General features: G+C 37.0%; 1 protein-coding gene across 8 annotated transcripts in view; it reads left to right on the top strand.

Annotated features, from left to right (window-relative positions):
• The first annotated feature begins 78 nt into the window (after positions 1-78).
• The window catches only part of LMBRD2 (LMBR1 domain containing 2), a 45284-nt gene continuing 17555 nt past the window's right edge, over positions 79-27807 (top strand). For 4 of the 8 annotated variants that reach the window (XR_002076864.2, XR_002076865.2, XM_019438087.2 and 1 more), the window contains exons 1-10: positions 79-456; positions 13496-13722; positions 13975-14072; positions 15413-15508; positions 18336-18503; positions 19752-19962; positions 22803-22877; positions 24026-24139; positions 24507-24690; positions 27581-27762. Coding sequence is in view for 6 of the 8 variants with exons in the window: in XM_019438087.2 (XP_019293632.1) it covers positions 13549-13722; positions 13975-14072; positions 15413-15508; positions 18336-18503; positions 19752-19962; positions 22803-22877; positions 24026-24139; positions 24507-24690; positions 27581-27762 (1302 nt within the window). In the remaining 2 variants the exon portion in view is untranslated. The remainder of the gene's footprint in view (positions 457-13495; positions 13723-13974; positions 14073-15412; positions 15509-18335; positions 18504-19751; positions 19963-22802; positions 22878-24025; positions 24140-24506; positions 24691-27580; positions 27763-27807) is intronic. The other 4 variants (XM_019438089.2, XM_019438088.2, XM_019438086.2 and 1 more) reach the window with 2 other exon arrangements.

Here is a 27807-nt window from a genome sequence, read left to right as displayed (position 1 = left end):
TCTCCGCTACTTCCTTCCTGGCTACTTTACCCGCCTTTGAGATACCCACAACCCCCTGCGGCTGGGGGCTGGGCGACCCATGGGGTAGGCGGGGAAACGGAAGTGGGCGGCGCTCAGGCTGCCTGGGAAATGTCAGCCTCTTGACTGGGGACGGGTTTTCCTTACGGCGGAGGCTGCGGGCCTTCTAGTGATCGTCACCGCCGTCGCCTCGGAGAGTGGGTCCCAAATCCTGGACGATTGCGGCCGACGCGGGGTTTCCCGGTCCTTCCAGACACTGTCTGGCGAGATCGGACCGTGAGCCCGATGGGGAGAGCGTGAGGCACTGTGGGGTCGAGGGTCTGAGGCCGAGAGCAAGCGGAGATCGAGAGGACCACGGAGACCCCGGTCACCCGCCGCCACGGGCCTAACTAAGTTCCCGGTCACGGAGAGGAGGTGGTAGCCCGGCCCGCTGGCCAGGTGAGAGGATGGGGGCCGCGGGCGTCACATGTGCTGTCCCCTCCGCCGGGAAGCTGCTTCCTTCATCGGGGAGAGGGTGACCCTTAGCACCGGTCTGCGGACAGGATCCTTTCCTCAACAGTGAAACAGGCAGTAATGATATCGGGGGTCATCTCGAAGGCTTGGCGTGAGGGTCAAGTCAGATAACGCTTGTGAAAGCGTCTTGTAAACAAAAGCGCTGTTCGAACGAGAGGCGAGGCGGTGTTTTAATTTCAGGTGAGCAGACCAGTGGTTCCTGTGTGCAGTGGGAAGGCTGCGCATACCCTTTCAGCCTTGACGAATTTCATGAATGTTAGCAAGGGAACGAATACGGTGACTGTATGTTTGCAGAGGGCTTTATAGCGCAACTCTCGGGGCCACGAGCAGGGCCATTCGGTTCTTAAGACCGGCTGCGTCTGGTTGCGTCGCCGTCTAAAAACAAGCTGCTTTTAGCCTGTCTCGGCAGAGAAGAGTTTGGGGGCAGCTAGAGGAGGGAGTGTGCCATGTTCCAGATAGGATGACCATGCGAAATCTGTTGTGCACACTATACCATAATTGTGACCCTTGGAAAACATTGGAAGAGAGAAGGGGAACAAATTCCAACCCTAATAAAAATGGAGAGGATTTATAAAGTTCGGAAGTAAGCAGGCCCGCGTCATCACAAAAATTAATATTGGAGTATTACTTCGGTATGCTGGATGACTTACCTTAAAAAATAGTATGACATACCATTAAAAAAATGATTCGCTTTTTGTTGGATTTAAACCTAAAACCTATCTTGTCCAGGTATGTGTTTGTTTCAGGCTTGGTGCTTAGCTTGAAAAGTGACTACTTCTTGATTGAGTAAGATATTCACGAACCTTTAGTTTTTTCTTGAAAGTAAGCGAAATTGGCCTATAGAAGGGATATGCTCACAAATTAATTTTGCCTTAAACTATGTGAAGATACTAGGTTGAATTGTCACAACTCATTAAACTGATGTTACAGAAAATATTTTTAAATGCAATATTCTGATTTTTTATATAAAGCTACCTTTATGTTACTTTGGCTAAGGAGAAAGCAGTTGCCCTGGGTTGGAATCTACATCCTTTCCCTTAAGTTGGCAACTCATTAGAAAAAATAATTTTGTCAAAAAAAGTTATAGTCTCCTTCAAGAAAGACAGAGGGAATGTTTCTGGAGGAGAAAGAAAACAAGAAAATAATATGTCGTGATGAGAATAAACAAAATTTTGAGATATAAAGTAGATCGTATAGATAGGAAGATCTAATGGGATGATTTTAAATTTAAAGATGAGAAATTTCTAGTGGTAGGATTTAGCAAGGATTTACCTAGGAACTAGGGAACATTTCTAGTTGTCAGAATACGTTTTATATCTGAATTGGTGGACAGGAGGTCCTATATAGGATTTCAAAAAGAGCCTTTCAACTTTGAAAATCTGTCTTCAAATTCTGTAATAGATATCTTACCAACAGTTTGCCCTGGCAACAGAAAAACATTAGCTTGCTGAAATAGGAATCATTTTTTTCCGCATGTCTTATAATCATGGATGTTTTCTATCTAAGTAAATAAAAGTTTAAATTGGTACAGGTGTCTGATATAAGGAATTGTGTCCATTGAAGAGATGAGATTATCAGCTACATATATAATTGCTGTCTGGTCTCTTCAAGAATTGCATGTAATTGCTACTGATATGGATTATTTTTTTCCCCTGATTAATTGTATTTGTTTAATCTTGCTCAGCATGCCCCATGCCCCATTTTAGTGGAGAGGTGTGACTGTATTCCTAAAACTAGAATTACTAGATCATTATCTAGGATAGATGAATTATAATTGTTTTATCTCTGGAAATGACATCAGAGTAAGTAGTGTTTAGTACTGTTTGGAAGTTTGAGATGGAATACAAAGTGACTTTGGAGCTCCTGGGTGGCTCAGGTTTGATTTCGGCTTAGGTCATGACCTCATGGTTGTTGAGATCCAGCCTGCATCAGGCTCAGTCAGCCCTGGGCATGGAGCCTGCTTAAGATAGTCTCTCTCTGTCTCTCTCTCTGTCTCTGTCTCTCTCTGTCTCTCACCCGTCTGTCCCCTCTCTGTGCATTCCCCACTCTCTCAAAAAAAAAATACAAAGTAACTTTGTAAATTGGGAAAGTGTTTATTGTAAAAGGGACAAGATAGTCAATATTAATGAAGGCACAGGAGAGGCCAAAAAAGACTGGAAACTACACTTGACAATAAGATATATAAATAAATAAATAAATAAATAAATAAATAAATGTATATATGTTCAGTAATATATTAATGTTCTTTTTGAAAATGAAATATGACAAGAGATTGTATTTAAATAGAAGAGTGATGTGCTTTTTTCTTAGTTCCATCATAGCATGAAATCTTAAAGATTTCTTTAATTTTTTTATATTATTTAGCTTAAGGGAACAAAAGACTAACAACAATTACATAGCAAGAAGTTTCTACCTGCCATCAAATTTCAAAAGGATCCTTTTCCCTCCATTAATTTTAAAGTAAATCTTTCGATCTCTGTAGTTTGATGTTTTCTGTGATGGACAGATTGGGGCAAGAACAAAAGGGTTCTTTCCCTATTCTGATTTGCTCTGTTTTCTTTTCTACCTTCCTCATGTAGATTAACAGTCTTAAGTAATAGCAGTCTTACCTGAAGGTAAAAATTCTTAGTTAATTCTATATTAAACATGACTTTTCTAGCATTCTATCTTGATATATGTAAAGGAACAATTAATAGAATGTTTCTTGTTTACTATGAAATGGAGCAAAAGAAAGCATTTAAACAATTTAAATTGCATTAAGTATGTCTGGATTCAAAGAGACTCTGTAGTATCCATGTTGTAGTTAGAATGTGTAGGTTTGAATCCCAGCTTTGCTACTCACTGACTGGGAATGTGGACAAACTACTTACTCTATGTACCCTTTTCTGTTCTATAAATAAGGATATTTATAGTCCTTTCTTATGAGGTTGTGAGGTCTAATTTGATAAAGTATGTTAAGTGCTAGCATAATGCTTGGAATCCAGTAAACTCATACTCAATGTTAGCTATTGTTGTTGTTGTTTTTAATTACTTTAGTAAGAAGGATTCTAAGGGGTCACTGGGGTGGCTCGGTTGGTTGAGCCTCCAACTTTGGCTTGGGTCAGGGTGTCACAGTTAGTGGGTTCGAGCTTGCACGGGGCTCCCTGCTGTCAGCCCAGAGCCTGCTTGGGATTCTCTGTCCCCCCCTCTCTCTGCTCTTTCCCTGTTTATGTTTTCTCTCAAAACTACATAAACTTTTTTTTTAAAGGATTCTAAGGATTATTCTTTAATTACCAAAATAAGTCTTACAATCTCTTTACCTGAAATCTTTAAGAATCCAATACAATTCCAATTGTTTTCTTCTTACCTGCTTACATGGTTACTCACTCTCTCTCTCTCCCATGCCTTACCAAAAGTTAAGCACTTTGTACGCATCTGTCTTTCTTCAGAAGGGCTTGTCACACTTTGGAATTCAGCTTACCTGGTTGATTTGGCAACTCAGCTCATTTTTTGAAAATGACTTCAAAAAATATTACAACTGTTTTTATTTTTAGAGTAGGAGCCACATTCTCTTGTGGTATATCCTAAACTGAATTCTCCCTGTACATCTCCCTGAAATCTTTAAACATGGAATAATGGTTATATTTCAAAGATTTAATTTTTTATTGGTGGTAGAGAATTGTTGACTTTCATCACTCCATCTAGTTCTGATACTTTCAATTTTTCATTATTAAGATGTTGAGTTGCCTCCTAGTTTTTATTATTTTACATATCTGAATAAAGACACATTTAAATTTACACAATCTGAGCCTGATGAATCACTAGGTTCTAGCTAGAAATCTTTCATTCAGTTTTGGAACCTTAGGTTTGGACAAAATATTTGTGTTCTGTTGCTACTACAAATCTTTCCTGCCATCTTCCCTTCTTCTCTTTTCCTTTTCTTTCTCTTTCTTTTTGAAAATATTTAGGATGCTTCAAATTCCAAAATTTTCTTAACCTGTAAATTTTCCACTTAAATTTAGCCTAAAAAAACCTATCAGCCATAAAGTACTTGGGAAACAGCACCCCAAGTCAGTAACAATAACAAGCTAATTATGAAAGGCATTTGAAAGGGATTGTATGAGATCTTGATACTTGTTCAAAGACTGAATTGGATTTTAAATGTTTAAGACTTTAGAACTGGTATTTTGAAAGGGAGACTATGTCTGGATTTCAAGTACTAAAATTTGATTGAATGAATGAATTGGCGTTTTGATTTTGAGTAAAATCTACTTTTGCTGCTGTTGGTGTTCATGCCACCCTGTGACAGCTTTAAATCTCCTGTTCAATTTCTAATCACATGGAACTGAATTTTGATTTGCCTCCAAATTTTTGCATATTCTTCACTCATTTTTGTCATTTAGCCTAAACGTGTTATTTTAATATTTGAAGAATACTACTGGAAGGACCACTTTTGTGGGTGGAGGCACATTTCCTCTTTTGTCCTTGGAGTATATTTTTGCACAGCTGTACATGGTTGCAGGTCAGCAGATGATCCATTTTTATCTACCTCCACTTTGATCATGTTCCTAGGAGAATGTCATTGTCTTTCTACATGACATTGCCATGTCTTATACACCTTCTTGACATGGTTCTGTCCCTTCACAACAGACAGATGAAGGGGTGTTTGGGCTACTTTGTAGACCTATGGAGGTAATCCCAATTTGTTAAGAGAGGCAAGGGGAGCAATTTCTTGGAGCGAAAATCATTTTTTGTTTTATAGGAATGAGGATGGGCTCAGGCTGTGGTAACCACAGAGAATGAGAAGCAAAAAGCATTTGGTATCCATATTTTGGTGGGGGAGGAGACTATAGGGTATAAAGCTATGCTTTGAGACTGTTGAAGCAACTGGTTATCCTCTAGAAGCACATGATATAAAGGAGGTGGAGATTAGCAAATAGCATTTATTGAGGATCTATTCTGGGCCTCGAACTCCTATTTGGTGTTTCACTTTTGTATCTCCTTTGATCTTCATAGCAACCTGCATGAGGTTATCCTCACTTAACAGCTTAAATTGTATAAAGTTATGCAATTATTAAATTGAGTTGGGATTTGGAACCCAGGTTTATCACAGTACAATAAAACATTTGTATTTTAAAATAGCTGTAACTTTAGACACCCAGCACCGCAGCAGAATTTTTCATTTTCTATTTGCTGTGTGTTTTACCTTCATATTACTACACTGATTTTTAACTAATGTTAAAATTACAAAATAATACTTTATTTGAAATTAAAAACACATAACACAAAAGCACAAAGAAGAAAATAGAAATCATGTCTTTATCATTTTAGGACAGCCACTGTTAGCATTTTGATGTATATTTGTCCATGTGTTTCTTATGTGCACTTCCTCGGACCTCACCCTTGTCCCTTTGCCATCTCTAAAGTGCCCCTGTGGATCTCACTTTTCTTCCAGACTGGGGAATCTGGTGGCTTCTTTGAATCACAGCCTGTAGTGGAGTGTTGCTGTTCTGTAGTCCTTGACTCATGCACAGATCCCTGCTCCCATCAGTACGGACAGGTTTGCAGGATTAGTGATTTATGAAACCCTTGGCTTCTTTTTTCAAAAGGGCAGTGGACAGCAATGAGACTGGTGGACGCTTTTGAGACTTCCTAGACAAACATTTAAGTTGTTGCTATGTTTTCATGTTTAAATAATGCTGCCATGAAAGATAATATCATAGATCAATTTTTGTTCAGGTTTTGGGTTTTCTTTAGGTTATTTGAAGAGGGATTGCTAGGACAAAGGATATGTACCTTTCTAAAGGTATCTGATACATATCGCCAAATTGCTGTACTCCTTGGTTGTGAGGTTTTTTTACTAAACCAAACCTGAGTTGTCTAATCTATATTTTTATTAGATTTTAATTGATAGTTATTTTATTAATTGAACATACAGATAACTAGATCAGATGGGGAATAAGGTGTGCCTCTAGCTTTGAACACAAAATTATTGAGCTGAAATAACCAAAACAGGATATAGGGATTCGTAAAGAACCTTGAAAAGTGCTGTCATTCTAGACTGAAAAAAATAATTCCTCACTTGAATTTAGGTACAGGTCAAAGTCATGGACTTTGAAACTATTATTTTCTCACCTAAGATTAGGGAAACCCCAATTTTCATCTCCAGTTTAATGGGGCCCTTAGGCCTAACCTTGTGCCATAACAAGACAACAGGAGTTCAGGTTGAACAGAATGGACGGTGTGGTAAACAGAATAATAGACCCTAAAGGATATGTATGCCTTAATCCTTGGAACCAGTAAATATGACTAGATTATCCATATTGTCCCAGTGAGATCAGATAAGCCCTTGAAAGCAGAGTTTTCTCCCCCGAGAGTAGAAGAGAAAGTCCAAGATTCCTGAGAGGATTTGACAAACCATTGCTGTCTCTGAGGTACATAGGGCCACATGCAAAGACTGAAAGAGGCCTCTGGAGCTAAGGGTAAATGCCATCTGACGGCCAACAAGGAAATGGCGATCTCAGCTCTAAAACTATAACAGACTGAATTATGTCAACAGCCTGGATGAACTTAGAAGTACATTCTTCCCCCAGAGTCTCCAGAGAGGAACACAGACCTGCTGACACCTTGCTTTTGATCTTGAGAATTCAGTTGAGCCAACTTGTGCCTGGACATCTGACCCACAGACTATGATATAAGGGTCTTGTTTTAAGCCTCTGAGTTTATAGGAATTGTTTATAGCAGGAATAGGAGACTAATACACTGAGAATGGAAGAGATAGAACCAAACCATTTATTACTAGAATAAGGGATCCATAGTTCTGTTTATTCATCTATAAGATTTTAAAGTGCAATCGAATCAGACTGAAAAATTGACAGCTACTGTAAAAAAATATTAGTAGCTTGTGGTAAGTTTATAACTGATTTTGTTGTTTGCCTATGCCAATAATCTTATAATTCATTTTTGTCTTAGTGTTTTCTTTTCCTTTTTTCTTTCAAAAATTTTTTTTAATGTCTATTTATTTTTGAGAGAGAGAGTACAAGCAGGAGAGGGGCAGAGAGAGGGAGGGAGACACAGAATCCGAAGCAGGCTCCAGGCTCCGAGCTGTCAGCACAGAGCCCCAGGCAGACCTCGAACCCACAAACTGTGAGATCATGACCTGAGCTGAAGTCGGTCGCTTAACCAACTGAGCCCCCTCCCCCCGGCACCCCAATGTCTTAAGTGTTTTTCATGCATATTATAATAAATGTAAAATGTGTGAATTGAGTTTTTCCATTAATGTTATGGTAATTTTCAAATGTTACTAGATAATCTTAATATCATTTCTTATACTTCAATAATTTATCATTTGCTTCTGCCGTACTTTAGCATTTCCTTGGTAATCTCTGATATTCAGTCTTTTTTCCATGATTACCATATTCCTTGGACTGGACAATTTCAGGAAAGTAAATATCTCAGTCAAACCATAAAGGGATTTTCAGATAATAACTATGTTACATTTAAATTCACATTGAGTTATATTTGTTTAAAAGCTGGATCTTGAAGATGGTAATGGCTTTCATCAGCACATTCTGCATGGAGTTATCCATTTAATCTATTCTTGAATTACAAATAAGATTTGACCTACTCTTATTGTGATGGTATAAGTTTTTCTCATAGAAAATGAAATTTGAAATTTTGAGTAGTGGTTAGTAGTGGCAGAGATGTAGTAAGTCTTTGAGTTGTGATAAGTATTTGTAAAATCGGTTTTGAAGAACATAACAAGAGTTTTATGTTGCCTTGGAGTCAGCATTAATAAAAATTATGTATATACTGAAATGTAATGTTTTTATTCACTTATTTATTCATTCATTCAACAAATACTCTTTGAATATCTACTGTATGCTGAATACTATATTAGAGACATGGGATATAGTACTGAATAGTCAAGACTCTGCTCTCATAAAGTCTGGGAGGTGGGGATGGAGGAAAAGGGCTACAGGGAGAAAATAAATATAAATATACATTATATCAGGTGGATAAGTGCTTTGAAGAAAGATATTGCAGGATATGGTGATAGAGTGATGAAAGAGGGTCAATTTGAGATATTTAAAAAATATGAAAATACTGGTTGAAATACACAAAGGAATGTTTAGTTGAAATACACAAAGGAAGGGTCAGAGAGAGAGAGAGAGACACAGAATCTGAAGCAGGCTCTAGGCTCCAAGCTGTCAGCACAGAGTCAGATGCGGAGCTCCAACTCATGGACCCTGAGATCATGACCTGAGCTGAAGTCAGACACCCAACTGATGTAGCCACAGACGCCCCTTTGCATCACAATCTTGATTCACTATTAAGATATTTATTACTTAGGGGCGCCTGGGTGGCGCAGTCGGTTAAGCGTCCGACTTCAGCCAGGTCACGATCTCGCGGTCCGTGAGTTCGAGCCCCGCATCAGGCTCTGGGCTGATGGCTTGGAGCCTGGAGCCTGTTTCCGATTCTGTGCCTCCCTCTCTCTCTGCCCCTCCCCCGTTCATGCTCTGTCTCTCTCTGTCCCAAAAATAAATAAAAAACGTTGAAGATATTTATTACTTGGAATAGTGTAGTTAGTCCGTGGACCCAACAAAAATGCCTAAAATTGATTTTACAAAGGTGAACCGAACATGCTGCATTTAGTTAGTAAAGGTAAATTATTTTAAAAGCATAGAGAGAGAAAAAATAAACCATTTGCTGGTGTCTGTATTATCAGCATTTATAATTAAGAATATTTTCAAGTGTTGATGATTACAGGTTTGTAATATAACTTGAAGTCTGGAATTGTCATGTCTCCAACTTTGGTTTTCTTTTTTAACATTATTTTGGCTATTTGGGGTCTTTTCTGGTTCCGTACAAATTTCAGAATTGTTTGTTCTAGCTCTGTGAAGAATGCTGGTGTTATTTTGATAGGGATTGCATTGAATGTGTAGATTGCTTCAGGTAGTATCAGCATTTTAACAATATTTGTTCTCCCAGTCCATGAGCATGAAATGTTTTTCCATGAGCATGGAATGTTTTTTCATTTCTTTGTGTCTTCTTCAGTTTCTTTCATAAGCTTTCTATTTTTTTATTATTTTTTTTAACATTTATTTATTTTTGAGACAGAGAGAGACAGAGCATGAACAGGTGAGGGTCAGAGAGAGAGAGGGAGACACAGAATCTGAAACAGGCTCCAGGCTCTGAGCCGTCAGCACAGAGCCCGACGCAGGGCTTGAACTCACGAACTGCGAGATCATGACCTGAGCCGAAGTCGGACACTTAACCGACTGAGCCATCCAGGTGCCCCAACTTTCTATAGATTTTTTAACCTCTTTGGTTAAGTTTGTTCCTGGGTACTTTATGGTTTTTGGTGCAATTATAAATGGGACCGAGTCCTTGATTTCTATTTCTGCTGCTTCTTTATTGGTATATAGAAATGCCACAGATTTCTGTATGTTGATTTTCATATCCTGTGACTTTGCTGAATTCACATATCAGTTCTAGCAGTTTTTTGGTGGACTCTTGGGTTTTCCACATAGAGTGTCATGTCATCTGGGAAGATTAAAAGTTTGACTTCTTCCTTGCCGATTTGAATGCGTTTTATTTCTTTTAGTTGTCTGATTGCTGAGGCTAGAACTTCCAACATATGTTGAACAATGGGTGAGAGTGGACATCCCTGTTGTGTTCTTGACCTTAGGCAGAAAGCTCTGTTTTTCCCCATTGAGGATGATATTAGCTGTGGGTCTTTCGTAGGTGGCCTTTATGATCTTAAGGTATGATCCTTCTATCCCTACTTTCTTGAGAGTTTTTATCAAGAAAGGATGTTGTATTTTGTCAAATGCTTTTTCTGCATCTACTGAGAGGATCATGTGGTTCTTATCCTTTCTTTTATTAATGTGATGTATCATGTTGATTGATTTGCTGGTATTGAACCAGCCCTACATCCAGGAATAAATCCCACTTAATCATGGTGAATAATTCTTTTAACGTATTGTTGGATTCAGTTTGCTAGTACCTTGTTGATAATTTTTGCATCCATGTTCCATCAGGGAATTTGGTCTGTATTCTCCTTTTTAGTGGGGTCTTTGGTCTTGGAATCAGGGTGATGCTGGCCTCATAGAATGAGTTTGGAAGTTTTCTTCCCATTTCTATTTTTTTTTGGAACAGCTTCAAAAGAATAGTTGTTAACTTTTCTTTAAATATTTGGTAGAATTCCCCTGGAAAGCCATTTGGCCCTGGACTCTTGAGATTTTTGATTACTGACTCAATTTCTTTACTGGTTATGGGTCTATTCATATTTCCTATTTCTTCCTGTTTCAGTTTTGGTAGTTTATGTATTTCTGGGAATTTCTTCCAGATTGACCAATATGTTGGCATATAATTGTTCATAATATTCTCATATTGTTGTTTGTATTTCTATGGTGTTGGTTGTGATCTCTCCTCTTTCATTTGTGATTTTATTTGGATCCTATCCTTTTGATCAAACTGGCTAGGGGTGTATCAATTTTCTAATTCTTTAAAAGGGGCGCCTGGGTGGCTCGGTAGGTTAAGCGTCCGACTTCGGCTCAGGTCATGATCTCACGGTCCGGGAGTTCGAGCCCCGTGTCGGGCTCTGTGCTTACCGCTCAGAGCCTGGAGCCTGCTTCCGATTCTGTGTCTCCCTCTCTCTCCGACCCTCCCCCGTTCATGCTCTGTCTCTCCCTGTCTCAAAAATAAATAAACGTTAAAAAAAAAAAAATCTAATTCTTTCAAAGAACCAGCTTGCGGTTTCGTTGATCTGTTCTGCTGTGTTTTTTTTCTTTCTTTTTTTTAAATTTTGATATCCTTGGTTTCTGCTCTAATCTTTATTATGTCCCTTCTTCTGCTGGTTTTGGGATAAAGAAGATGTGATACACACACACACACACACACACACACACACACACTCACACTCTGGAATATTAGCAATCAGAAAGAATGAAATCTTGCCATTTGCAACAATGTGGATAGAACTAAAGTGTATTATGCTAAGTGAAATAAGTGAGTCGGAGAAAGATAAATATATGATTTTTCTCTCATATGTGGAATTTAAGAAACAAAACAGATGAACATAGGGGAAGGGAAGGAAAAAATAAGATAAGAGAGAGAGGCAAACCATAAGACACTTTTAAATACAGAGAACAAACTGAGGGTTGCTGGAGGGGTTTTGGGTGGGGGGATGGGCTAAATGGGTGATAGGCTTTAAAGAGGACACTTGCTGGGATGAACACTGGGTGTTTTGTATAAGCAATGAATCATTAAATTCTACTCCTGAAATCATTATTACACTATATGTTAACTACCTTGGATTTAAATAAAATTTAAAAATTAAAAACCAATTCTCAAGTGTATGATTTTATTCAATAATCATTGGTAAATTTTTCTACATATAAAATAGGTAACTTCCTTTAAAGAAAATAAGATTTATATAGGTAAATGGAAAAGTGGTAAGTATACATTTGCAAGGGCCAGGGTGCCAAACCTTGTACAGTCGAAAATCTGTGTATAAGTTTTGACTCCCTGGAAACTTAACTGTTTCTAGCCTACTGTTGATTAGAAGCCTTACCTGTAATGTAAACAGCCGATTAATAGATATTTTGTGTGTATGTCTATGTGTGTGTTTTACTGGATGAACTTGACGTTTATTTTATAGTGTGAGTATTTTTTATTGAAGATAATTAGCATACAGCATTATATTAGTTTCAGGTGTATGACATAATGATTCAACATATATTGTATGCATATTATATACTCATAATAAACTAAGCTACAGAAAAGAAAATGTTATTAAGAAAGTCATAAAGAAAAAAAAAAATTAAAAAAAAAAAGGGGCGCCTGGGTGGCGCAGTCGGTTAAGCGTCCGACTTCAGCCAGGTCACGATCTCGCGGTCCCTGAGTTCGAGCCCGGCGTCAGGCTCTGGGCTGATGGCTCGGAGCCTGGAGCCTGTTTCCGATAATGTGTCTCCCTCTCTCTCTGCCCCTCCCCCGTTCATGCTCTGTCTCTCTCTGTCCCAAAAATGAATAAAAAACGTTAAAAAAAAAAAAAAAGAAAGTCATAAAGAAGAGGACATATATTTAAAGTACTGTATTTATCAAAAAAAAAAAAAAAAATCCATGTGTAAGTGGACCCACACAGCTCAAACCTAAGTTGTTCAAGTGTCAAGTACTGTTTTGTGAAGCAGTAAATAAATAAGAATTTCAAGTCATTAAAGTTGTTAAGACAAGATTAGCACACACACAAAAACAAACTATTTCAAATAAAGGAAATGTTTTCAAATGGTCTTTTTCTTGCTGTTTTTCCCTCTTTTGGAACATTTTAAGTAATGGACTGTGGAAAACTTTATTTTACGAAACGTCTGATTACTTAGGATCTAGTCAATTGTGTATTTGTATAAAACTTCTGTTGGGGCTTATAACTGTAAGGAACAAATTCCAAATGATACTTTTGAAACAGTTCACGTTCAGTATTATTTTGCAATATTTTTAGAAGTAGTATAATTTTCATTAAGATAACTTTTTTCCTGAAGATACAATTTATGTCAAGATTTTAAGATCTGTTTTCAAAAATTGTGTATGTATTTGAGAGTAGGAATTATCCTTTTCCTTCTATTTCTTTTTTTTTTTTTTTGATGTTTTATTTATTTTTGAGAGAGAGAGAGACTGCAAGTGGGGGTGGAGTAAGGGAGGGAAGGCGGTGGTGGGACAGAGGATCCAAAGCAGGCTCTGTGCTGACAGCAGCAAACCTGATTCCAGGCTTGACCTCATGAACTGTGAGATCATGACCTGAGCCGAAGTGGGACACTCAACCGACTGACACACCCAGGCATACCCTTTTTCCTTCTATTTGTAGTTCAATGTAAAGCCTGACAATTTTCCAAAGAATTAATTAATATGTCAATAAACAAATATTTAGGAAATTTCCAAGTGGTTGTTTATGTTAATGCTACTTTTTTTTTTCTTTTCCACTTTACAGATATGATCCAGACCTGCACATGAATGACTTTTGGTTAGAGTGAACATTCAATAATGAGTGGTGCAGCTTTGGGACTCGAGATTGTTTTTGTCTTTTTTCTGGCATTATTCCTACTTCATCGATATGGAGACTTTAAGAAACAGCATAGACTTGTAATTATTGGAACACTGCTAGCTTGGTATCTCTGCTTTCTTATCGTCTTCATACTGCCTCTGGATGTTAGTACGGTAAGAGGTGAAACTGAGTTTTGCAATTTGAAAGGCAATTGTAGTCATACAGCATGTTTGAGATATGTTCTTAAAACAGCTAAATTATATAAGGTCATGCTTAACTTTTTGTATTTAAATCTTACTTTGTGAATTTGATCATTAAAAAACATAACCAGGAAGGTCACTGGTGGATAGGTTGATACCCCCCAGTATCCCTTAACTCTGTAACCTTCTGATTTTCATTTTTAAACCATGTGTTCGTTGATTTAGACAATATACAACCGGTGTAAGCATGCAGCCGCAAACTCAAGCCCTACCGAGAACAGCAACATTACAGGATTCCACGCAACTGCTACCCCAGTTCCAAGGTATTTTCTTCCTTTTTTTTTTTTTCTTTTTCTTTTTTTAAATAGTGTAGAGGAAAAATTACTTTAATATTGTCTATTCTTACCATTCGGGATTTAAATTTATAAAGTTTATCTTCTTTTTCTACTCATCCCCCACTCCTCTCCCATCCTTTGCTAGTAGACTTTTAATTACATTGTATTCTATTTAAATGTAAAGCTTAAATAAATTTTACATATTTATTGGTGCACGAGGCCTTTCAGTAGATGCTAAGAAGAAACTTGGAGAAGACCTGATTTTTTTAGCCCTGGTTCTACCTCTTACTAAGAATGTGACTTCCAATGGCTTTTTTTTTTTCTTCTCAGCCTCTCTCTAGTCTAAAAAAACCTTCATTTTCTCTTTTGCCTGATTTACAAGGTTGTATAAGGGGATTATTCTGTATGTAGGATGTTCTTTTCATATTGTGCATCCTTTGAAACCATTATAGTTTTAGACCGAGAATGAATAAAGTTCAAATTATCGAAAGGTTACGTTAAATCCATGTCAAACTTCCAAGTAAATAGCTTTAATAAATGTTGACTGTAGCTTTTACCAATGCTCTAAGTAGTGTTTGCATGCTTCTTTATGCAGCTTTTATTATTTTTTTAATCTAACCTGAATAAGGGTAAATTTAAAATGTAACTGTTACTCCCTTTAAAGCACATTAAAAATTGAATATGGATCAGCAGCAGTTGTGAATCGTTGGAAGCTCCTAGACTAAACAGTATCCTTATAGTCAGGGAAGACTATTAATGGAAGATACACATATGTTCAGAAAACTCAAACAGAATTATATACAGATACTGGCATCTCTGTCCATGGGATCTGTGCCACAGTGACTAATCAGTTAGGGCTCCAGTTACCAGGAGTTAATCACCTAATTTCTTTCACCTCCCTGTTCCCTCTCCCCAGAAAATAACCAATCCCACAAAATGGAGTGTGTATTTTAAAGACAGTTACCAGTTTTAAAGGCAGTCAAATCAGAGATTTAGTTTCATGACATATTCATTCACTTTTAAAGACTCACATTATCAGTCTATTAAGTGAACATTATGCCCTCTTTTACTCAAGGACTGAAAATACACTGAAAGTTGAAAATTTAAGTGGCATTCCTCTCTAGAACAAACTGTTTTGTTCCCTTTGTTTCTTTTTTTTTTTTAGTTTGACGGTCTGCTTTGAATTTTAAGTTTTCTGTGAAATTTTGGAAGCTAGAGTCGGTAATTTAATATCTGAATGTAAATGAACTTTGCCATGCACAAGTTAATTATATAACTTATTTAAGTAGTCATCATTTATTAATTGGCTATAAATTGTTGTTAAACAGCCAACATCCATGTTTCAAGCCATGGAGTTACATTCCTGATGGAATCATGCCAATTTTCTGGAGGGTAGTATATTGGACATCACAATTTTTAACATGGTAAGTGATAGTGAAGGATAAAAAGTTTTTAAATTTTGGCTGAAGTAAAAAGAAAAAGATTATACTTTCTCTGTGAACCTTCATTTTTAGGGTTTATTCAAGTGTTAATTTTTTTTTTTTTTCTTAAATCTGTATATTCTCCTTTTCTGCTCATTCACTTCTCTCCCATCTTAGAAGAAATGAAACGAAAAACCCCCAACAAACAAGAAATAGAATACAGAAACCAAAAATTTTCCTTGTCACCATTCCCTTCCAGTTACTGCCTTCTCTCTTGACCTTCTTCCATTCAGTCTTCCTCCAGTCCCAGTTTTAAATGAAACTGCTCTTGCTAAGGTCATCATTGTCTCCTGGTTTTCTTTCTATCTGCTTAGCCCAACCTGCTGAATTTCCTTCATGGGTTCTATTTCTGTGGCCCATTTCCTGAATGTTGGCATTCCCTAGGGTCCCATCTTTGGTCATCTTGTTACCTGAGCCTCTCTGTATAGCTTTAATTGTAAGCATAATCGGATGCATTCCAAATGTTTCTTTCTACCCACAGTAGCTTTGTCTTTCTGCTGGGTTCCAAATTCACGTTATTCACTGCCTACTGAGCATTTTAGATATTCTGCAGGCAACTAAGCTCTAAAACTGAAGCTAGTGAATATTGCAAGGGAGAAATCACACGGCACAGTCAGGTAGTGCACCTGTAAATTCGTGTTCATCCGACTCATCCAGGCTCCCAGCATTGCCAGACTTCTATGCGTCTCTAGTCTGCTCGCTTTGTTCTCCACAGTAAATCCTTCTAATCACTACAGAACTCAAACCTCTACTATTCCCTTTGTGGCTCTTTCTCTCTCTTTTACATCCTAGAATCAGTCACCTTTTCTCCTTTCAGAGTACTTTACTTTCTACTTCACAGTGAAAATAGAAGTCCTCACATGGTACTCTTTCAGCTTCCCACCAGCACAACTCCCTACCCGTCCTTTTCCCTTCCACTCAAAGAATGGAAGAGTCACTCTCAAAGTGATTACAAAGTGAAATCCCTCTTCCTGAAGTATGGACCCATCTCCTTCAGCTCTTGCTACCTATACTTTCAGCTTCCGGTTTCAACAAAGCATATACAATTCTCTCATCCTTTTAAAAAGAAGAAAAGAAAAAAAAGCCAGATCTCTCAAATGCAACCCTTTCCAACTTCCTAGCTTCTAACCTCATTGATCTATTCATCACGGCTTAATTTTGAGAGGGAGACTTTTTTTTTTTTTGAGAGAGAGAGAGAGAGAGAGAGAGAGCAAGTGGGGGAGGGACCAAGAGAGAGGGAGACAGAGGATCCAAAGCAGGCTATGCCTTGACAGCAGAAAGCCTGACTTGAGGCTTGAACTCACGAACCGAGACATCATGACCTGAGCTGAAGTGGGATGCTTAACTGACTGAGCCACCCAGGTGCCCCTCGGGGTGGGGGAGACTTTTTTATTGAAGTATAAATTAGTACAGAAAAGTGCACAAATTGTGTTCAGTTTGACTTTTTTTCAAAGTGAGTACACCCATATAACCAGCACTCAGATGATATTATAGAATATTAACAATGTTCATGCTAAGTCTAGAAGCTTCCCTCATGTCCCTCTCCCAGTCCTACCCTCCCCAAAGGTAGCCATGATTCTGACTTCCATCACTATAGATTAATTTTACCTGTTTTTGAACTTTATAAACATGGAATTAATATGGTATGTATTTTTCTGCACCTCTTTTTTTGCTCACATATTTGGAAAATTCATCTGCGTCTTATTGTACGTGTCAGTATTCTCTGCTTTGTCATTTATGTAAAATCTTCCATTATATGAATATACTGCAGTTTATCCTACCCAGCCAAATTTCTTAAATGAATTGTCTACATTTACTTTTACTGTCTTCATTTCCTCATTGCTTACTCTTTCCTCCCCCCATTGAACTCTATTTTCTAGCTCCACTTCTCCACTCACACAGACAGGTTCCTAATTTACTAGACTTCTTGGCAGCATTTGATTATTGTTTTCTCTCTCCACTTTGAAACGCTTTCTTCTTCTGTTTTTTCCTCCGCGTGCTCCTTGGTTTTCTTCCATATCTACTGTTCTGTCTCAGTCTCCTTTACTGGCTCTTCCTGTTAGTTCTCTACCTCTCCTTTAAAAGATGATCTTTCCCAGGGTCAGCCTTAGTTCTTTCCTTCTCATTCTACATATTCACCCTTCCAAATCTCATCTACTGGTGTTATTTCAGAACCACTGATAATGGTGATGACTCCTCGATCTGTATTTCTAATCCTCTCTCCCGAATTCTGAAGCTGGATAGCCAACTACTTCCAGCGCAGCTTCTTTGGGATGTGTCCTAAGTACCTCTGATCAGTGTATTCACAACCAGACTTCTCCCTTCTTGCTTCTTACCATATCACCACCCCTTACCCTCTCTCACATAGTCCCAGTTTTGTTTCCTTTCAGTCCATTCTTCCTGCTGAAGACTTACCAGTCTTTAGAAAACTTAAATTTGATCACATCTCCTTTCTGTTAAAGAAAAAGATTCCTCATTGTCTGAATGCAGTCCAAAGTCTTCATAAAGGCGTTAAAGTCACTCGTGACACCGTTGTACTCGCTGTTGGTCGCTGTGGCCTCTTTTGCTCCCAGAAATGTACTTTGGTCTCCCCAAAATCTAATATTACAAAAATATTCAGTTATCTGTTATAGTTTGTTCAGTATTAATACTCAAAATCATATTTATGAAAAGAACTACACATTAAAATTGAGATTCACATCATTCTGGTATTTTGAGAATAAATAGGCATGTCAATTGTTTCCGTAATCATGTTTTTCCAACTGTCTAGGATTCTGTTACCTTTTATGCAGTCCTATGCAAGATCAGGAGGGTTTTCCATCACTGGGAAGATCAAAACTGCACTGATTGAGAATGCAATCTATTATGGCACCTATTTGCTGATTTTTGGAGCATTTTTAATATATGTAGCTGTAAACCCACATTTGCACTTAGAATGGTAAGAAAAGTTGTTTTCTTAATATTATTTTAATGTATGTTTGCATTTTTAAAAATTTACTTTTCTCTCATATGGGCAGGTAAGCAGACATTTCACTGAGAAACATACCGAGTTATGTGTTTTATAGATTCCCCAAAAAGAAATCTGAATAACGCATATTTCTAAGAAGAAAAAAATGGAACAACTATTAAATGTAGCTATTAGATGAAGGACTAATGATTTGTCTAATAGCTATGTGTTAGAAGTATTAACGCTTATGATTTTTTTGCAGTTTTTATTTTAATTCCAGTTAACATACAGTGTAATACTAGTTTCAGGTGTACAGTTTTGTACATGACAAAATAACTAGTTTGTTTTTTTTTTAATGTTTATTTTTGAGAGAGAGCAAGAGTGCACGTGCAGGGGAAGGGGAGAGGGAGAGGGAGACAGGATCCTAAGTGGGCTCTGTGCTAACAGCAGACAGCCCGATGTGGGGCTCCAACTCATGAACCATGAGATCATGACCTGATGTGGGGCTCAAACTCATGCACCATGAGATCATGACCGGGCCGAAATCAGATGCTTAACTGATTGAGCCACCCAGGTGCCCCTTAGGTTTCTTTTTCTTTGGAGCTTGTTGAATATTTTTTCTTTTGTTCTGACTATACCTTGAGAGCGTATTTCTCTTTGATGTTAGATTCAGACATTATAATAAAATTGAAATCTGTATTATACTTGTGATCTATATAATGTTATGTGAAGAGATCTCAAAAATTTAGGAATAGAGTAGTAATGATAATTCTCACTGTTGCATTCCTGAGATTTGTGTAGGTGTGGCTCAACATAAAATTTTTTAGACTTTAAAATTTTTTTCAGGCTTCTCTTGGTTAATACTGAGTAAGAAAGCACCTAATGAAAAATATCTTTTCTTTGGGAAAAAATATATATAGTTTTCACCATGAACTACCCTAGATTCTAATTTTAACTATGATAGAAGCAGTGTTTCCTGTGTTAAAGTCTATTTCTGCAGTTAAGCTCTAACTTCCTTTTAAAACGCACAGATTATCTGCTGTTGCTAAAAAAGTAGCTGAGGATTGGAAGGTATACTTTTTTTCATGTAAGATCCTAGCCATCTTGTAGGGCTGTTTCCTGAAAAACCATTTAACACTAGTTAGTTTTATTTTATATTTTTGGAAAATATATATATATATAAAATTGTTGGAAAAATTTCTTTCTCACAGCTATCTGCTTCTGTTTTCTCTTTCTCAGGAACCAGCTTCAGACAATTGGAATAGCTGCAGCAAATACATGGGGCCTGTTTCTCCTCGTGTTGTTATTGGGATATGGTTTGGTAGAAATTCCTCGGTCGTACTGGAATGGAGCAAAAAGAGGTTATCTACTTATGAAGACATATTTTAAAGCAGCCAAACTGATGACAGAAAAAGCAGATGCAGAAGAGACTTTAGAAGATGTCATGGAGGTAATAAGCAAGTTTAAACTAACAGTCAGTCACTATTGGTTTGTTGCTGTTGTTGTTAGCACGTTAATGGGTTTCACACGGAAAATTTGGTGATGTGCGATCCTTCAGTATGTCCCATCCGGTAGGATGGCTTCCTGTTGGCCGTTCCAGCTTCATGAGGTGTCATCTCCACCTTCTAACCCACAGATTCAGCAACAATTATTCAACAGTGCAGGGTATGCTTTTCATCTTGGGGTAACCTTACAGAGCCCTTCTTTTACTCTTAAAAGTGTTGTGATCGAAAAATCTAATACTGGCTTTTTGGCACTTACTCCCTGCAAAAAGTAAGAACTGTAGTAGAATATATTGTTTGAAAATGTAGGAGTAAATTCACAGATAGTATTCTATTACATTTCCTCAGGCATCTGCTGGCTATTATTACATGTTTCAAAAGAAGATAATGTATGTTTGATAATTTTTGTATTTATTTATGATATATTTGGAAGTTTATATTTGAAAATTCAGATTTTTGGAAAAAAACTTGAAAATTTGTATTTAGTAAGAAAATAATTTTTAAAAGATAATTTAAATTTGATACTGTTACCCTTTAAAGTTGGTACTAATTCAGTTGTTTCAGATTTGAGGAATATGGATTTTACCAGTTATTCAATATTCCTTCAAGAAATATAAATCCAGTTAATTATGCAAGATCTGGATTTTGCTAGGAGGAATCGTCAATGACTGAAGAAGGATAGATTTTGTTGTTGTTTGTTAAGTAGGAACTCTCTACTGAGGAATAGGATGTGGAAAACTAGGACTGGCATTGATGCCATCTTTGTTATTTTATTTTTAATTTAATTTAATTTAATTTAATTTAATTTAATTTAATTTAATTTTTTTATTTTATGTTATTTTATTTTAGAGAGAGAGCACACACGTGCAAGCAAGGGAGGGGCAGAGGGAGAGGGAGAGAAAGAATCTCGCGCAGGGCTCGATCTCAAAACCGTGAGATCATGACCTAAGCCAAAGTCAAGAGTTGGATGCTTAACTGAGCCACCCTGGTGCCCCAAAAGTTACAAACTTTTGAAGGAGCCTTAGATTTATAACAGATATAGCAAATATCAGTAGTTAACTTGTTTCAGTACATATTTTTGTGTCACATGGCTGAAGAATTTAAAGGAGGAATACAATATTTTACATATAACATATAATCAGTATGGTTCATATTCAAAGTTGTGCTAACAAGTCAACAAATCTTTAAGGCAGTTTAGGAATAGAAAATTGTAATGTAATGATGATTCAAGCATCTTTTAAAAAAACCCAAGTCTTCTCTTGTCCCTGCTATATTTAGGTCACTTGTTGACCTCAAACAAACCGTTATAAAGGCCTTCTGGAGTGCTTTGCTTTTCTTTAGCCCGATCAAGTGCCGCTCAGCCAGCCGCTGACTGTCCTTTTCCCTGCGATCACATGTACTACTTTCAGTTCCTTGAAACTCCTTATACACTTCTGCGTGGAGGCCTTTGTACTGGCTGTTCTGCTGTTTGGAGTATTCTCGCCCCTTCCTTTGGTTTGCTGACCTTACTCCTACTCAAGCTTTTATCTCAGCTTGAACAATCAGTTTATCAGAAAGCCTCTCACACTAGATTACACAGCAGTTTCCATACCATTTCTATTTGAATAATACCTGTTTTCCTCAATAAGCTGAGCTGCTGACAGGAGCAATGTCTACTGGTACAGGTTATTCCTAAAGTCTGCATATTATAAGTTTTGATGGTTATTGCTAAATTACGTTCCAAAAACTGTTCTCATTTTTAAAATTTGTAATTGTTTTTAGTGAGCTTGACTATCTTTCCAGATATATATTGGCCAATTGTATTGCTTTTGTGTCTTCCCAATTTTCTCTTGATTTGTGATAGCACATATATATTAGGGAAAATGATTTTTTTTGTCATATAAGATATAAATATATTTTCATAACTTTGTATGCCAGGTGGTTTCCTTGCCTCTAGTTTTGTATTCCTTGGGGCCATTCTCTACTCTCCAATCAGAATATTCTTTTTATTGTCCTGGTCAGTTCTCTTGCCTCCCAGCCTTTGAATGTGCCATTTCTTCTGCCTAGAGCAGTGGTTCCAACTTTTTAAAAGTTTCATTAGTATAGAAATTATTGTTCTTCTTTGGGATCTGCTGGTTGTAAAGATTACTCTTCCTAACCCCTTTATACTTTTCATACTCACTAAATTGGTTATTAAATTAGCTCATCACCAGCCTGTCATCTTTAAAGACCTGTAACATCATGTCTCCCTACCACACCCTTCAGCATGGATCGTGGTGACCTTATGCTTAACACAGTGCTGGCATACAGTGTGCTCTTTGTAACGAATGTGGAATGAGTCAGTAGTTGTGACTGCTGTAGGGAACTCTCTCATTGGAAAGGAGCCGGTGCTTTGTGATGCTTGTTGCCTGTTGCTTCTTCCTCTGGTTTCTTCACTGTACTTTAGATAATGAGATAACTGAGCTTGCTGAGCAAGGTGGAAGAACACAGCATTGCAAAGTTTGTCTGATCTTTCATGACCTTTTTATAATGCTCATTCACCTTTGTGTACCAAGAGGCAAGTGATAAGAGAGTAAATCTTAAAAAATAGTAAAAATCATGAGGGTATAGATATTGCTATTCTATAACTTTGTATTTTTACTTGTGTTCTTAAGAACTTCTATTTGGTGAACAGAACTTCATGTATATGCCAAGTAACTTGGGTTGAAATTAAACTTATGAGAACACATACAGTACCTAGGGCAGTCTCATTTGAAATGTATGATGTATAGAAATGGAAATATTTTTATTCTTCTTACTTTTTTTATAGGAGGTTCGTAAAGTGAATGAAAGCATCAAGTATAACCACCCATTGAGAAAATGCGTTGACACGATACTTAAAAAGGTAATTTGTCATATTCTCATCTTTTTTCTTTTGAAATATAAATTTGTAGACTGTAACATTATAATAAAAGCATCAGAAAAGTGTGAGAACAGCCTGTGACTGTGGTCTTCCCATCTCCTTTCCATTTTCATGGAAATGTTAACCATAAATCAGTAGTAATCCATACTTAGAATTTGTTCTTTTGTTAATACAAGTGTGACATTTAATTATTGGCAGTATTTGTCATTGAAATGTGGATGTAGAGGTTAAGTAATAGATAATGATTGCTGACACGGTGATGGAGATGGACCTTCACAGTTTCTAAGTGTCATTGAATGTGGTCACTAAAGGTGCACCTCCCGTAATAAACTAGAGCCTTAATAATCTCTTTCAATTGCTTCTACCATGTCATTTCATGATATATGAAATAAATTGTAAAATGAATGACCCTATGAGATATTTAACACAGATATTTAACAAGAAGCTATAAAATTAAGGTTTTGATGCATTGGTGTTGAATTAGGGTATTCATATACTTCCAAAATGATTATTCTAAAAATGGACTTCTCAATAGTTGTCTTTGTAACCATAGAACCACTGAACTATTTCTTTTTCTATATTTTAAATCTATTATACTGATTATTAGCTAGTGTTCCCTTTGGCTAAGTTGATGGTAATGAGAATCAGTTCTCTAACTTTTTCTCTTTATATTGCTACCTTTTGAGACCTATTCAGGGAGGTTAAGTAACTTGCCCAAATTCAGATAGGTAATAAATAAATAATAGGGCAGATGGCTCCAAATTACGTGTTTGTTTTTCTCTACAACGCCTTTTAAAAATTCAGCGTCTTGGGTTTGTTGCGATTCTTTTTTGTTTTTAGCTAGGAAAATAATTGACAGTTCCGTCAGGTTGCCTGCATAGCCTAATCCTCTCAAATACTAGTTGCTTCATGTAGGTAAGCTCTCAAGGTAAGAAGACACTTAATACATCTTCTAGAACATTTTCAAGGAAATGTCAGCCACTAACAATCCAAATATCTAGAGATGCCAGTAAAGGAAGAAGGTGTTTTTGAGAAAATTAGATATGCCCAAGAGTGGCAAATTTTTAAATAAAAATATAATTTTACTTTTTTGCACATGAGATTTAAAAATATCTACTTTTCCCTTTTAGTGCCCTACAGAGTATCAGGAAAAAATGGGCAGGAACATGGATGATTATGAAGATTTTGATGAAAAGCATAATACCTACCCAAGTGAAAAAAGTCTGGTAAAACTACATAAACAGGTGACTTTATTAATAATAGCTTTTTTACTTACTGATGATTTTAATTAGATTTATAATTGCTGCCCACAAAAAGCGATTTTCGAGTGAATGTGTATTTGAAGCTTTCTTTGATCCTTGTATCATTCTTTGAGGTGTTTTAACTTTGTGTTTCTCAACAGGGGTACTGTTGGCATTTGGGGAGGGAAAATTACTCACTGAGCCTAATTATTAAATATGTCCTAGACTATTAACATTCTTGGCCCCAATCACTAAATGCCACGTGCCATTAACACTTCCCCATTATTATGACAATCAAAACATGCTCTCTGGAGGGATGTATAGAAATGGATCAGAACATTGACAGATATACCCAAATTCTCTTTTTTAGGTGATTTATTCAGTTCAGAGACACCGTCGAACTCAAGTACAATGGCAGATTCTTTTGGAACAAGCATTTTATCTCGAAGATGTAGCAAAAAATGAAACTAGTGCTACTCATCAGTTTGTTCACACCTTTCAGTCACCAGAGCCAGAAAATAAATTTCTCCAATATTTTTATAATCCTACAGTTGGTATGTCATTTTACATAAATTTCAGAATTTAATGATGATAATTTTTCTAGAGAAAGAAAGTATATATTTTCCCCAGTGCAGAGTTGAATTGTATTTGTATTATTTGACATATACCATGTGGTAATATTATGTGTCTGATAAACTTCCCCCTCCAAAACTGTTTTACTTGTCATACAACATATAATCTGTCAGTTTCCACTGTTACTTCACAGATAACCAAAATGCTATGCAAAAATATATGCAATACATCAAGTATATTATATATTCATAATATATACTTAAAATAATTAGAACTTTAAGCAGTTTTATATCACAAGCTTGGGTCTCTTCTTTAGTCTTGACATACTACTAAAATATTCCCCTAAGAAGTCCTCTTTGATTATTTACATCTGTTAGTCTATTTATAAAACCTACATAAGTAGTCAGAATTATTTCATTCTCTTTAATGATTATTTATGATACTCTCTCAATGTTATCAAATTTAGTTTGAAGAACTTAATGAAAGTATGCCAAGTGTCACAGTATTAAAGCTTCCATTTAGCTTATTTGTTTACATAAACAATTATGTTCATTTGATTCTTTTTGTCGTGTTTGGTCTTGAGTATGAAGACATAATGGCCATAACATATGTTAGAAAACTACTTCAACAAAGATCTTTTCTAATTAAATGAAAGAAATACTTGTTTTCATTCATTCAACAAATACTTGAGACATATATGCTGTATGTTGTTGGGTGTTGGGTATATATCAATAAGTGTAATGACAAAAATTCCTGGCCTTACGGAGTGAGAAAGTAGACTATGTACACAGAAAGGTATAAAGAAGATATCAGAATGTAGACATCAGGTTAAGAGAGGAACCCAGTGAGGAAGGAAGAAAAGCAGGATACTGAGGTGTTTTGAGGAAAGGTGTGTGTAAAGTACCTTTCCCAATAGGTTGACTTCAGAGAAGTGAAGTGGGGGTGGAAAAGAGAAAAAGGTAAAAAACAAACAGACAAACAAAAGCCCAGTTGAATTTAAAAGAAATCCGGAGGAGAGCAATTAGAGGCAAGGAGAATACAAAACTCTCAAAATGTTTTCCTTATAAAATGGAGTAGAGAAAAGACGTAGTAGCTGAAGGAGAATGGCAAGGTCAAGATAAATTATAGCATGTAATTTGGGAACAATATCTTAGAGGAAATGTAATGAGCGAAGAGCATGGCTGGGGTGATGTTCATGAGTAGCAGAGATGAAATGGGAAATAGTGAACAATGTAGAGATTGCCCTTAGATTAGGAGGTAAGGCACGGGTGTACCTAAGCAGGTGAGAAGAGGTAGTGGCAGGAACTTGGGGAGGTTCCCTTCTGCCAGTTTCTCGGTGAAATGCTGAGAGTAAAGCGTAGGGTAAGAGATTTTGGAGATCTGAAGAGAAGATCTGAAGAGAGAAGGTGCAAAATAGTTGCTTAGGAGTGAAGGCATGGGAGAAGATTGAATTATAGGAGGCTAGCCAGGCAGTGCTCAGGATCCACCTGAAGTTGGTGATTAGGAATTTGGAATGAGACCAGTCAGCAAAGTTGTGTGCCTCACTCCTGAAGGGTACAGCTCCATGGGTGCAGGCTCAGAGTGGCCAGGGAGTTGGATCCTAACCAGGGTGTGATCTTGCTTAGCAAGTACAGGGAAGCAAGAGAGAAAAGAAATTGGGATGCTGGAGCATAATTATCCTCAAAGACTATGGAATCTGAGCTGATAAAGGAAGCAGCAGGATCCCAGGGTATTAAGTGGCAATATAAAGGTGGTACAATGAATGGATGGTTGGTCCAGATAGAGTCAGTCAGTGGAATTGGATATTAGGTGAAGGTATTGCTTGGAAACAGGGATGCTTTAATGAGATTATAAGGAAGGAAGGGCAGTAAGTGGTTTAGGGATGACTGAGAATGAGTAGTTGAGGTGGAGTGAAGGATGAGATCACTGGAGGAAAGGAGGTCAAGGAAGTGAAAGACCCTAGGATATTGAAAAAAGGATCACTGGTGTGGACATTGAATTCATCAGGAATTGTGCTGAGAGTAGGGTTGAAAGATTTAGAGTCTGAGCTCAGAGCTCGCTCAGCGCTTCAGTGAATGAAGTGAAAACGTAGCCTTTTCAATTCGGTGAGCAATCTTTTTTGTTGTTGTTGTAAAAAAAAGTCAGACTTAACCAAAAGTTAGAATAGTATAAAGAATTTTTGTATATACTTCACTCAGATTCATTTACTTTATCTTTCTCTCTGTATATGTATTTTTCCTTAATCTTTTCAAAGTTGAATTCCAGACATGATGCCTCTTTGCTCCTAAATGTTTCAGTGTCTGTTTTCTAAAAATAAAGACATTTTCTTACTAACCAAATACAGTGACCAGATCAGGAAATGAACTTTGATACAGAGCTGTTTCTGTACACCTTACTCAGATTTTGCGAATTGTTCTAAAATATTCTTTGTAAAAAAAAAAAATCCCAGATCATGCATTATATTCAGGTGTCCAGTCTCCCTAGTTTTCATTCATCTGGAATAATTTCTCAGTCTCTGTTTGTGTCTTCTGACATTGGTGTTTTTGGAGACTATAGGCCAGTCTTTTATTAGGTGTCCCTGGATTTGAGTCTGGTATTTTCTCATGTTGGATGCAGGTTTTGCATTTTTGGTGGGAATGCTGCAGCAATGACATTGTGTTCTTAGTGCTTCATAGCAGGAGGCACATGATGTCAGTTTATCCTGTTATTGGTGATTATTTGGTGAACATGGTACCTGCCTGGTTCCTCTACTGTGATATTACTGTTTTCTTCTTTGCAGTTATGGATTCCTGTATGGAGATATTTTGAAACAATATAAATATCTTACTCTTTTATGATTTTTCCTAATCATTTTTTTCTTTTATCTTTCAGAATGGTACTGGGAATGTCTTTTGAGACCGTGGTTTTATAGGATACTTGCTGTGGTTTTGTCCATCTTCTCTGTGATTGTTGTGTGGTCAGAATGCACATTCTTTAGCACTACACCTGTCTTATCCCTCTTCGCAGTCTTCATACAGCTGGCTGAGAAAACATACAATTATATTTATATAGAGGTAAGTTTATTTTACATCTGTCATAAACATACGTCAGTTCATAGT

This window comes from Panthera pardus, unplaced genomic scaffold (genome assembly GCF_024362965.1).
Source record: "Panthera pardus isolate Hobbes unplaced genomic scaffold, ASM2436296v1 HiC_scaffold_2, whole genome shotgun sequence".
NCBI lineage: Eukaryota > Metazoa > Chordata > Mammalia > Carnivora > Felidae > Panthera > Panthera pardus.
Note: the sequence above shows the minus strand (reverse complement) of the source record. Positions and strands in the feature narration are given on the sequence as shown.